The sequence below is a fragment of the Lissotriton helveticus genome, chromosome 10 (genome assembly GCF_964261635.1).
Source record: "Lissotriton helveticus chromosome 10, aLisHel1.1, whole genome shotgun sequence".
NCBI classification, from domain to species: domain Eukaryota; kingdom Metazoa; phylum Chordata; class Amphibia; order Caudata; family Salamandridae; genus Lissotriton; species Lissotriton helveticus.
In genome coordinates this window covers 24,391,989-24,404,811 of record NC_136071.1, presented here as the reverse complement: position 1 = coordinate 24,404,811, position 12,823 = coordinate 24,391,989, and the positions used below count along the sequence as shown (strand labels likewise).

The following is a 12,823-nucleotide window of genomic DNA, read 5'->3' as shown; positions in this document are numbered from 1 at the left end:
GGGGCGCTCTAGGATAGGGAATAGGTTAATTTACTATCCAATAACCTTCCCTAGTGTCCACGGGGACTGGAGTTGGAATAGTAAATTAAACTATTCACTATCCAGCACCCCAAAGCACTATGCCTTGTAATGGACTGCGGTGTAAAAACCGCGTTGTAAAGGCAGGCGTTGTAATAGCCTGCGTTGTAACGTCATACATCCCATATATACAATAATCTGTTTTCAGTTCTTGCGAAGATTTCTAGTTTTCTCTCCAAGTTCCCAAAACGCTTGCCTAATAAACAAGGCTGCGAGTTCATCTTGAATATTCTATTGAGAATTTAAATCAATGCCCGACCAAAGAGGTGAAGGATAGGGTACAGGTTGGAAAACCAAAATACACAACACAGGCCTTCTGCTTTTTATGAATGGCTACACCCATTAGAATAACTCAAACAATTTAGTTAATGGAATATGTAACCTGTATATATTCTGTTGTGCTGATTAAACATGACAAAAAGACATGATTAAAGCTATTTGGTGGCCAACGCCCTGCATATCTTCCAGTAGTGAGCAAAGCATTAAAGAAAAAGGGTTCCCTCACTAATGGGTAATTCTAGCCATGTAATGGAGAGTTTGGGGGCTGTGGACTTCAGCCAGTACATTTTACTTCAAATGAAAAAAATTACTCTTTTATGATTACTGAACTTTGTTTAAAACCCCAGCTAAAACAGTCTACGAAGCTGTTCTGGCTTTATGCAGTCAATAAAGCAACTTGACACTTTCAGTCTTTCACTGCTTGTAAATGTAATGCATTAGGGTTAGAGGCGAGATTCTCCATTTTTGCTAATTGTATTAATTTTTGTTGCCAAATGGATGACATTAAAATGGTATGGAGACTCAAAACCTCATCTCTGGCAGCTTAAACAAAAAAATAATCCTGGACACATGGGTAGTATAACAACACAAAAGATAAGGTTAGGGAATGGATAGGGGCAAATGGGGCTTCTCTTAAGAAGATTAGATATATTTCTGGTTTTAACAGAGTTCAAGAATGGTGAACAGAGCTTAAAAGTGCTCATAAAAAGGAGATCTCGAAAAGTGATCCCTATCTGCCATAAATGTGGATGAGCATGTGGTAATGAAATACTTTATTGAGCTGCTTTACTTACTTTATCAAGTAGACATCGAATTTTCCAGCAGAACGGCCAGACTTCCTTTGCTTGAGTTTCCTAGTCCAGCCTTCTGGAAGGGTGGGGTCACTGTACAAGGGCCCTCGGTCACGGATAATGGACCGCCGCTGCTTCGGGGAGGCGGCTGCTTCAGACACTGTGGGGGCACTAGCATCGCCTTCTGGGAGCTCTGCTTTGTCCACCTCAGGGACCTTTGTAGGCTGCTGAAGGGAAGGCTCTGGTGGTTCATCTTTCATGTCACCAGTCTCCTTATTGTTTTCTGAAGTCTCCTTCCTGAGTTTGGGTGGTGCCGTCTCATGTTCGCTCAAAAGTACTAGCACTCCTGGTTTTTCCTCCCTGTGGTACAAATAAATGTTATTAACTTTGATGTCAATATACAATGGCAATTTAATTTTAAATAACATATCTATATATGTTACTCTTAATTTTAGGTATTACATTATTTTAGCCGCTGTGCATGAAAACTGTTTCTCTACATTATTTGATTGTTGTGCTTAATCCCTAATCCTAGATGTATCACTCCTGCCAGATAAAAATAAAGAACGTAAAGGCAGGAAGAAAAAATGAGGAGAGGAAAAATTACCCTTCTTTAATACTCCTAGATGAATTAAGACTTTTTAAGAGTCGCAAGGGACCCAATTTGCAAAATTGGACCATTTGATACAGCAAAATGGCCTTTATGTAGGTACCAAACCAAAGTTGCAGTTCAGTAATACAATAAAAGATTGCAATTTGGATTTGCAGCTACATACCAAACCAACATTTGGAAGGGGCGTGTTTTGATTGTCCTTTCTAAATAGCGATTCTGAATGGGATGTATTAATGTTTTGCAACTGAAATCCAGACGCAAAAAAAATATTTTACTGGTTACTGAAATGTAGTCGTAAACCACTTGCAAACTGAAAGGGATCCTCACTGGACCTCTTTCCCTCTGTGATTGTTTACAAAAAGATTATTTAAGACAGCACTGCCTAGTGTTTAAAAGAATGTTTGTTAAACTTTTTGTTTTTTTAACACAGCTCATTTTCCTGAGAAAAAAATGGATTGTATTAAAAAAAATAAAAAAAAGACCCAGCAGTGAATTAGGTGTGCACCCTCAATATCGAGGACGAAACATCCGGGGGTGTTTGGGGGGATATCGACACCTAAGTCTAGATTTCCTATACCTAACTCCACACATTTGTACCTACACAGTACAATATATAAAAAAAGTATTTCCTCCCCTTCAGATCCAAAGAAATATTGCCCCATCTTGTGCTTGCCTCTTCCAGACAAAGTCTTGAATAAAGTATAAAACCTTCAGTTATCGGACTTCATTAATGCAAACAATCTACTCAATGCAGACCAATTTGTTTTTTGCAAAGAGCACAGTATCGAAACAGCCCTTATATTTGGCTGCAGACAACATAAGAACTATCATTGATCAAGGTGATAATGCTGCGATTTTACTGGATCTGTCTGCTGCTTTCGACACTGTCGGCCATAAGATCCTAATGAAACATCTGCACGATCTGGGCATCAGAGACACCGCTTTATCTCTCCTAGCCTCTTTCTGATCAGAGAGAGAATATGTCACCATAAATGGCTTTGTATCACAATCCTTCACCCAACCATGTAGCATCCCCTGGGGTAAATCTTTTAGTCCAACTCTTTTTTTTTATTCTGTTGTTATTTTTTTGCATATACAACTTTGGTAGGTAAATCAGAATGTACAGAGTCACATGGTACAGCTAATTTACATAACCGCTTTGAAAAATCAGCACTGTTTAAACATTATACTTAACACATCTCTCCTACACACTTCAGACATCATCATCAGAACTGTTGTCGTCATAGTCAGGTATTGGCTCACATATATTCCACCGGTATGTTCCATGCTTCCCATATTTTGGTCCATTTCTGAAGGCATCCCAGGATTATGTAAACCGTTCTTTCGGCCATCATAGCTAGGTCTATATCTTTGCACCAGGCCGCCAACTATTGTAATTCCACGGCTCCCCATTTTTGTGCTATATTACGCTTTGCCACCATGAGCCCCAGTGTAACCCACGTTTGCGCCAGGTGTGTGAGATCATTAGGTTCCCACATGTTTAGCAAGGCATCTTCGCGGCTCCGGAACCAGTGACACACCCATGGCCTGCGAAATCGTTCTCAGTACCCCACTCCAGTAGTCAGCTAACTTGGGACAGTCCCATAATGTATGAAAAAAGGATCCCTCCTCCCCACAGCCCCTAAGGCTAGTCCCACTCTTTTTAACCTCTATATTATACCATCAAGCAAACTTATTAGGAATTTTGGTTTCACAGTGGTTTTGTATGCAGACGACCCCCAAATCACTGTATGGAAAACATCCGCTTGTGGAAGAGTGAGAATTGCCTGATTCTTAAATCAGGCAAAACTGAAGTCCTGCTGTTTGGAAAAAACAGCCCTTTCTGCTCCCCAGACTGGTGGCCAATAAATCTTGGCTCTCTTCCAACACCAACAGAAAAAATTAGGAACCTTGGAGTAATCTTTAATAAAAGACTTACGTTTGAAAACCAAGTAAATCAAATCACATCTGCGGTGTGCTACCTTTTAAAAATCATTAGGAAAATCATGCCATTTATTCCAATTCACCTTAAAAAACTGGTGGTTACAGCACTTATGTTGTCTAAAGAAGACTATTGTAATGGGCTGTAGGTAAACCTACAACAGAAACTGTAGATGAAACTTCAAGCTTTACAAAATGCGGCAGCCCACCTTATTTTTAACATTCCTAAACATCAGTCAGCTTCTGGGGTCTTCCTGTGGAAAAGTAAATTTTGCCATGTTCTGTGTCCCTACGCCTCATCCATCATATGTTATGTGTGCATGACCAATATGCATATGTTATTCCCCATGTCCGATTAATGACGCAATTACAGTTGTGTCCACCTCTAGTATGCCAGTTTCCAGTCCTCGTGAATACTACGAATATCAGGCCTATGTAAAGTAATGTTGCCACGTTTCTCAGTGTGCACGTTATTCCATTATAAAGTCCCCGTTTCTAGGCCTCAAAAGGGCCCGGACATCAGATTCAGCTCCTGTCTCCTGAAAGCCTCGCTGAGGAGCGATACAGCCCCCACCTGTATCCTCGACCCTTCACTTACTTCCTGCCTCGCAGAGCCCGGTGCAGCTTGGCTCTGCCTCTGAGTCTGCCAAAAGTATGTTATGATTCCAGCTATCAGTTTAGTCCTCCTTCTCTGCATTCCTAAGCTACTGAACTGCATCAATAGTTTCCGTCATTGTCTAGCCTTCTCGTCTCCATGTTAGAGAAATACTGTATTAATGGTCATTTAATATTCTTCATCACGCACTACATGTAGAATAATGCATGGTCCAGTCTTAGAGTCAAGTTAGCTTTTCCCCTCATGACTTCTAGTTTATATCAACATGTTCCCTAAACATCAGATACCAGATAGGGCTTAGGTACATGTCGCTCCGACCCTCCAGACTCTAGTCTCTGCTCCTAGCATAGAGTTCGTAGCCCCCAGCTTCTCCTAGTAACACGTCATTGCCAGTTTACGCGCACCATTAGGTTAGAGGTCCCGGCTCCTTAGGTAGCCCCCTCCAAAGTTTCCGCCCATTCATGACATATTCTGTTACGTTTGCATCACATGTCTAAGTATACTCCCAGTTACACCTCTTTTTACTGTTATCTTTCGCGATTGCTATGCGTCACGCCTTCTGCTCCACCCACTGCTACGCCTACTGCAATGTAATGCTATGTGTTTGCGTTATGTATATAAGTCAATGTATTGTTATTAAAAGTTAGCGCGCTCATCCCAGACCAAGCCCCAGCAGCTGCTGGGTCATCCTATGCAGGTTGTCCTGATCCTGTCCTTATGCTGTAATAAACCTGCAAAAACTCCTACTACCTCGAATCTTGACTCTTATTTTATTGAGCTATCTGTTATTCATTCATTCATTCAAAAATAGATCCGGTATTATTTATTTATATACCACATAATGGCGCCCGAACAGGGACTTGCCCTTTCCCCACGCGTCGGTGAAGCCACGCCGACCCCCTGACCCTCTGCAGTCGTGACGGAACCATACCGTGCACTGGCAGATATTTCTGCTTCAAGTATCCCTCAGGCCCACGGAGGAGACGGAGGAGGCGGTCCAGCATCCGAACGAGACGGTGGAGGAACGCGGCGAGTCCCGACCAGAGCCCAAGCCAAGAGTCCAAGGTCCGAGGTATCCGGAGGCCCACCTGTAACTGAAGTCCGAAGTTCGTCGTCCGTCGTCCAGTCCAGTCCGAGGCCTTCCGTTCCGTGCTGCCCGGTGAGTACCATTGCTGGGGTAGTATCTAGACAGGACCAATCTAAATTGACTCCTGGTCCGTGGGTTGGTGGTACCCAGACTCACAAACGAAGTGTTCACCTAGGTGGATACGGGTCTTGATGCGTTCCTTTATGGGACCGGTATGTTCCGTACTGTTACAGCAGTGCATCCAGTAATTCTAGTCTGTTCTGTTCTCGAGAAATTCTGTTCTGTTTCTGTTCTCAGTATTTCAGGTGATATTCTGTTCGAACTGTTATTTATAATGTTCTTCATGTATTTTACTGTTGTGGTATGAGTGCGATGTGATTTCGTGTTTTTATTGTGTATTGTATTGTGTCCAGATTACAGTTCAGTCATGCCTATATTTTCCAAGTTACGTCAGTTAAAAACTAGAAAGGGTCTGTTAGAGGAAGCAGTTCCTGTCCCGCCCAGGGACAGTCCAGGTCATTTTATGTATCAGAAACATGGCATAAGCGCCATAATGTATCTAGATTTATGGGTAGAGTATACCAAACAGTTAGAAGAAAAGTATAGATGGCCCGTATCGGGTACATGGGATGCCGAATGTATCATGCGAGTAGAAGAAGCATTATGGAAAAAGAAAGCCAGACAGTCACAGAAAGATGCCATCGAGTTATGGCGTAAAGAAGCGCATAGAAGAACGGAAAAGGAAGTCAGAAAGTCAGAGTTAAGTAGAGAATCCCAGGAACGAGCCCAAGAAAGAGAATTAATCGAGATAGGTGAACAAGTCAAAGCCGAACAGTCAGACAGACAGAGGCATGCCCTTATTAAGGGTATGTATCCTCTCCTTGCCGAAGGTTTGCCAAAAGCGACCCCAGAGGCCTCCAGTAATTTCCCGCCACCATTAATTCCGACCAAGCTACGTCACAAACCGACCGCAGCTGATATTTTTATTTCGTCCTATCTGGACGACACAGTCCCCGAATACGCAAATCCTGTTCGCGCTCCGCCAGTCCCTGTAAACCAGGTAATTCATGCTCCTCCAGACACCGGGGTGCCCTTAACAGCTCCCCCGGCCCAGTCCGCCATACAAGTCCAGCCCACGTTACAATTACCGACCCTGCCAGGACGAAGAATGTCAGTTGACGATTCTAGTCTAGGGGCCGCAGGAGGAGGTCTTCCTCAAACCCCGCCGCCACACAAGCGTTTAACATTACTCGAATTACATGCTCAAGCGTTACAGCGCACGCCTAAACATCAGTCTGTTACAGAAATCAGGCAAACCCTTAACGAATGTGTCTATGATCCAGTTCCAGGCGAATATAATATGGTTTTATATTCCTTACGTGTAAGGAGAGTGACCGAGTATCTAGTCACCTTGCCGAATATGAAAGAAGATCTAGACAGAATATATCGTTTCATCCGTACAGGGGATGATCCAGAAAGTATTGGCGAGATTATGTCTCAAAGGAAAGCCGAGATTCAGCTCATGATATTAAAGTTCCTGATCAATTGTCTAATAAGAGAACAAGATTACCCGTCTAAAGATCCCGCCGAAATGAGAATCCTGACAAGGTGGAGTGATAATATAGCCGAGGGTAAGCACAAGACCGTCGGTGCCATGGAGAGTATGTACAAGAAAATTCGTAAAGAAATAATAAGGTTACACGACCAGCGTAAAGCAGCACAAGTAAGCGAGAAAGAAAGTATCTCTGATCCTGAGGAGGAAGACGAGAATTCCGCCAGAATAGCGTATGTAGGAAAATCTAGATTTCCAGATCGTCATTTACGTCTAGAACCCAAGTCTATTTTTCATCATCCAGCACCAGAACAAGGTTCTCTAGAACAAGTATTTCAAGCTACCGATCACATTCTGAAATCACGAATCGGTTATAGTGAGTTAAGTACCATGCATGAACAAGAACTAGCCCGATCAGCAGTCCGATGGATTACTGATTCTACCACTTTTCCAGACGAAATAGTGGCACAAATGTTTCTGAAAATGCCCCCAGCCGAGCAGCGACTGGTGGGTATGTATATGATCCAGCACCTCATTACTCTGTATGAGGGTCAACATTCTGATCCAGGTCCGTTGCATGATGTCCTGAACGAGTTACTCCAGTACAAATGGAGAGGTCTAGGTACCGATTTAATTAGTGTCATTCTAGAACAGCGCCACAAATATAGAACGTTTCTGAACCCGCATTTTGTTCATGTCTCACCCCCAGAAAGTAAATCATTTTACATAGACAGACAGAATCCGTTACGAGAAGTCCACCCAGTCCAAGGGGCGGGTGGCGTAATGCAACGAGTGTTTGTATACACTCCGATTTCAAAGATGGAACTTCTTGAAATGAAGAAATTAATTCCCTGTCATGACAAAGATCCAGCAGGGTTCCATAGAGAATTAAAAGACATGCTCCGTATGGGAGAATACACTTACCCAGACATCATTAAAATGTTAAAGGTCCTGTTACCCGCAGGGGTGTATGAAAAGCTAAAGGAAAAGGAATGGGAGGTGGGAGAGAAAAAGATCGATTGGGCAGTTCTAGAAGCTGAAGACAAGGCACGAGTACCAGGTACCGGTCTTGGAGATAAATGTAAAGAATTACCAGAATTACTGATTCAAGTTTTACCCAGATTATTGACAACGAGAAAAGAAGACTGGGATGCAATCTCAGCCTGTAAACAGAAACAAGATGAAGATATTAGTGATTTTTATTCTAGATTTGAAAAATGTTTTAGTATTAACAGTGGTCTCAAGACAAGTAGTGAGTCATACCCTCACCTTTTCGTTACTAAATTAGTCGAGAATTCAAGTCCACAAATTAAAAACCGAGTTTTGAAAGTCGAAAGCACCTGGCAAGCAAATACCCCGTCCCAGATGCTCCAGATGCTCCAGTACCACCAGAATAGAATCAGGGAAGAGCAAGAACACGAGAGAAAACGTATGAAAGACACGAAAATGAAAGTGCTAGTTGCACAATCTGTTCCTCAAGACAGTCAGAAGAGGGGTCCGAATCAAGCCAGTCATCCTGCAGCTCCCGTTAAAGGGAACTGCAATTATTGTAAACAGCCAGGTCATTTTATAAACGAGTGTGCAGTTCTGAAACATAACATAGCTACTGGTAAGACTAAAGAAAGACCACGTCCGCCGAGACAAGAACAAGTTACACAGACTCCTCAGTCACAGAATGCACCACAGACAGTTACAGCACCGCAGCCTATTGCTGCAACACAGCACGTTACATCACAGATGTATCAGTATGCACAGTCCGAGTATCCAGAGTACCAGTCATATTCATGAAACAGCCTAGAGAGGGAGGTAGGTTTGCCTCTCATCGAGATACCTGTAGATCAAGAAGGTCCCTATGTTCATAGTCAAGTATTAGGGAAAGACAGAAAGTTTTTGATCGATACAGGGGCAAGTAGGACCACAATTAGTCATGCCGAAGTTCCAGGGGCTCCGCTCTCAGGCTCAAGAAATGTTTCCCTTGGATTTTCAGGAAAGCCAATAGTTAATGAGATATCAAAGCCAGTCACTCTAGAAGTAGGTCCATTGTCCCGTACTACTGATCTGTTACTCACTAAGTCATGTCCAGAAAATCTGTTAGGCATTAAGACACTGAAAGAATTAGGTGCAGTTATTTGCTGTTCCCCAGAGGGAATACGATTGTTCCTACGTGACTTTAAGGGTCACTATGTATTACGAGATTTTGATTCGAGATTGTCTAATGTTCCGCAGCACTTATGGGCGCAAGGTCCAACTGATGTAGGTTACATGCAAATCACACCCCATCGTGTGACTCTCAAACCAGGTGTAGTGTTACCCCGAATCAGACAGTACAGATTGCCACCCGAGGCTGTAGCAGCCTTATCCAAAATTATTGACGAGCTCATGGCTCAAGGAGTAGTTGTAGAAACTGACTCCAATGTATGCAATTCTCCGATCATTCCAGTCATGAAACGTACTGATCCAAATGCACCCCCAGTATATCGATTAGTGATTGATTTACGAGAGCTTAATAAATGTATTATTCCTCAGTACCCAGTTGTCCCAGATATCTCTTCCCTATTAACAGCCATTGATTCCGAAGCCATGTTTTTCACTGTCATTGACCTCAAGAATGCATTTTTTAGTGTTCCTATTCATCCAGACAGCCAGTTTCTTTTCGGATTTTGTTTAAATGGAAGGAGCTATATGTTTACACGCGCTCCTCAAGGTTTCACAGAAAGCCCTAGTATTTACAGTCAAGCACTCAAGAGACAACTAGACAACATTCACATGCCAACTGACACTGCCCTACTCCAGTATGTCGATGATCTACTGATCACAGCCCGTTCTGAACGTGACTGCGAGCGAGCATCACTTACAGTCCTGTATTTCCTTGCCGAGATGGGGCACAAGGTGTCACCTTCGAAGCTTCAATTCTCTGTCCAGCAAGTGGTATACTTAGGACACTTACTGTCCAAGAGGGGTAGGCAGTTGACACCCGACCGTATCCAGTTAATAGCGAGTCTTCCCCAGCCCAGAACCCAGAAGGAGGTACGTGCCTTTATCGGCCTTACTTCTTATTGTAGACAATGGATTCCCCAGTATGCATTTCTAGCCAAGCCACTGATACAGTTAACGACACAGGAGGCAGCCGTATCGACTGTCCTCCCTTGGACATCTGACCATACACTTAGTTTCAATGAGTTAAAGAAAGCCCTATGTCAAGCTCCAGTTCTAGCCACACCGAACTACAGTAAGCCTTTTACACTTTTCGTTACTGAACGTGAAGGTACAGCATTATCTGTTCTCACACAAGATCAAGCAGGACAATACAAGCCCTGTGCTTATTTTTCGAGCACATTAGATCCAGTCGCCCAGGCGTTGCCTGCGTGCCTCAAGTCAGTTGCAGCCACAGCACTAGCTATCAGACAAAGTGATTCCATAGTTTTAGGACATTCCCTGACAGTACAAGTTCCACATTCCGTGGAAGTTCTTTTAAACCGAACACAAACTCAGCACTTGACAATTGCACGTTTAACAGGTTATGAATTGACACTGTTCCAGCCACACATAGAAATTAGACGCTGCAACGTTTTAAATCCTGCTACACTGTTACCATCAGTTAGTTCAAATCCTGACCCACATGACTGTGTGGAAGTAGTTAACATTACGACAAAGCCAAGACAAGACCTGACAGACATTCCGTTATCAGATCCTGACCTGACACTTTATGTGGATGGTTCATGTATGAGAACTAGTACAGGAGAACTAGTCGCCGCGTATGCAGTGACTACTGACACTGAAGTTATTGAAACCCACCGTATTGATACCCTGTCCGCTCAAGCAGCAGAGCTAGTCGCTCTGACACAAGCCTGTATACATGCCAAGAACCTGAAAGTTAATGTTTACACAGATTCACGTTACGCATTCGGAGTTGTACACGACTTCGGAGTGCTCTGGCAGGAGAGAGGTTTCATGACTTCTCATGGAACCAAGATTCAGCATGGTCTCCTTATTCAAGCCCTGTTAGATGCCATACATTTACCGACATCCATTGCTATCATGAAATGCAAAGCACATACGAAAGTTACAGACATTATTTCCCAAGGTAATGATCTAGCAGACCGCACAGCTAAGCTTACAGCACAGACTCCAGACATTCCAGTTAACATGACACATACTCCAGATCCGATTACATGCATGACAGTTAAGGACCCTACACAAGACGTCATAGATATCCAGTTACATGCTACCCCCGAGGAAATCAAGAAATGGTCTGAACAAGGAGGGGTCCAGACAGATCAAGGATGGTTAACGAAGGGTAGAGCCACATGGTTTCTCCCCGATTCTATGGTTCAAGTCATTATCAATACCGCACATAGTCCAGCACATTTAGGAGAAAAAGCTATGTTAGACAGTATCCAGAACATTTGGTTCAACAAGCATTTACGAGCTGCAGCCAAGCAGAAAGTCCGCACCTGTATGATATGTTGTCAGTTTAACCCAGGTAAAAGTGTCCCGGTGGAACAAGGTGGTTTCCAGCCCCCTGACCACCCTTTTGAGGTCCTCCAGATGGATTATATTCAGATGGAGCGATGTCGAGGTTTCAAGTATGTCCTTGTAGTTGTATGCGCTTTGTCCAGGTGGACAGAAGCATATCCAGTCCCAGATTACACAGCCGCGACCACTGCCAAGCAGTTGGTTCGTGAATTCTTCCCTAGATATGGACTCCCTAGAGTCGTATATTCTGATAATGGCCAGCCATTCTCCTCAGAGTTAATGAAGCACGTTTCCCTTTTGTTAGGGTACCAGTGGAAGTTCCATTGTGTACGCCATCCTGAAGCAGCCGGTCTCGTAGAGAGACATAATCAGACCCTGAAAATCCGTATTGCCAAAGTTTGTAAAGAAAAAGGTGTAGACTGGCTAGTAGCTCTGCCAGTCGCCCTGTTTTATATGCGCATGGTCGCACATTCTAGATCAGGTCTGTCCCCGTATGAGGTCGTATTCGGCCGCCCCCCTAACATGTGGGGTACTCCTAGACCCCGAAGTATTACCGATGTTTCATGTAATATGCTGACAGATTACCTAGCTTCCTTGATGTCTGCCCTCAACTCATGTCGTTCACAGGTTGCTGCCGCATTTCCAGACAATACCGAGGTGGCACCGCATGAAATCGTTCCAGGTTCCCTTGTGATGGTCCGAAATTTCGACAGATCAAGTCCGCTGGAGCCTCGTTGGAAGGAGCCACGTCAGGTCCTCTTGACCACCCGTACCGCCGTCAAGTTGGAAGGCAGAAAAGGATGGATCCACCTTTCTCATGTTAAACTTTTTAAAGGATTAAAATCCGTTTCTAAAAACCATTCCCAGGATTTTAAAAACTGTCAAGACATTGTTTTAAAGGACTGTCCCGCACAAGACATTACTACAACCCCTCCCTTGTTAGAGAAAACTCCGCAGCAGGAGTATAAGTTAAAGCTCAGGTCTAGTAAAATAAGTCAGTCAGTTTGATTGTATAAGTCCTCCCCTAGGTGAAACGGTTAGACTGTTTCTGACATGTATAAAATAGACCCCCATAGTGAGAGAGTCAGTAATAACTCAATTCAATGTATCGTTTTTCTGAGTTTCGTATTATTCATCAGCATAATGATTTCCTGCACCAGCTATGCGTTCTATTTGTATTTTCCAGTTCCTCATGTAAATATGTCTGCTAATGCTACAGTAGAGCACACGTTTAGTGATCTGCCTCCTCACGAATATTCATACCGCCTCGCTATGCGCAACAACACATTTATCCGTATGTTGCATTATTCACACCAGACCAGCAATGCCACTAATTGTTGGGTGTGTGGTCGACTCCCCCCTTTCCAGACCTCGAAGGGAGTTCTGCCAC

General features: G+C 43.5%; 1 protein-coding gene across 3 annotated transcripts in view; it reads right to left on the bottom strand.

Moving 5' to 3' along the window:
- Positions 1-12,823, bottom strand: part of MECP2 (methyl-CpG binding protein 2) — a 267,519-nt gene that overhangs the window by 29,314 nt on the left and 225,382 nt on the right. For all 3 annotated transcript variants that reach the window (XM_078664600.1, XM_078664601.1, XM_078664602.1), the window contains exon 2: positions 1,152-1,508. In XM_078664600.1, coding sequence (XP_078520726.1) covers positions 1,152-1,508 — 357 coding nt within the window. The remainder of the gene's footprint in view (positions 1-1,151; positions 1,509-12,823) is intronic.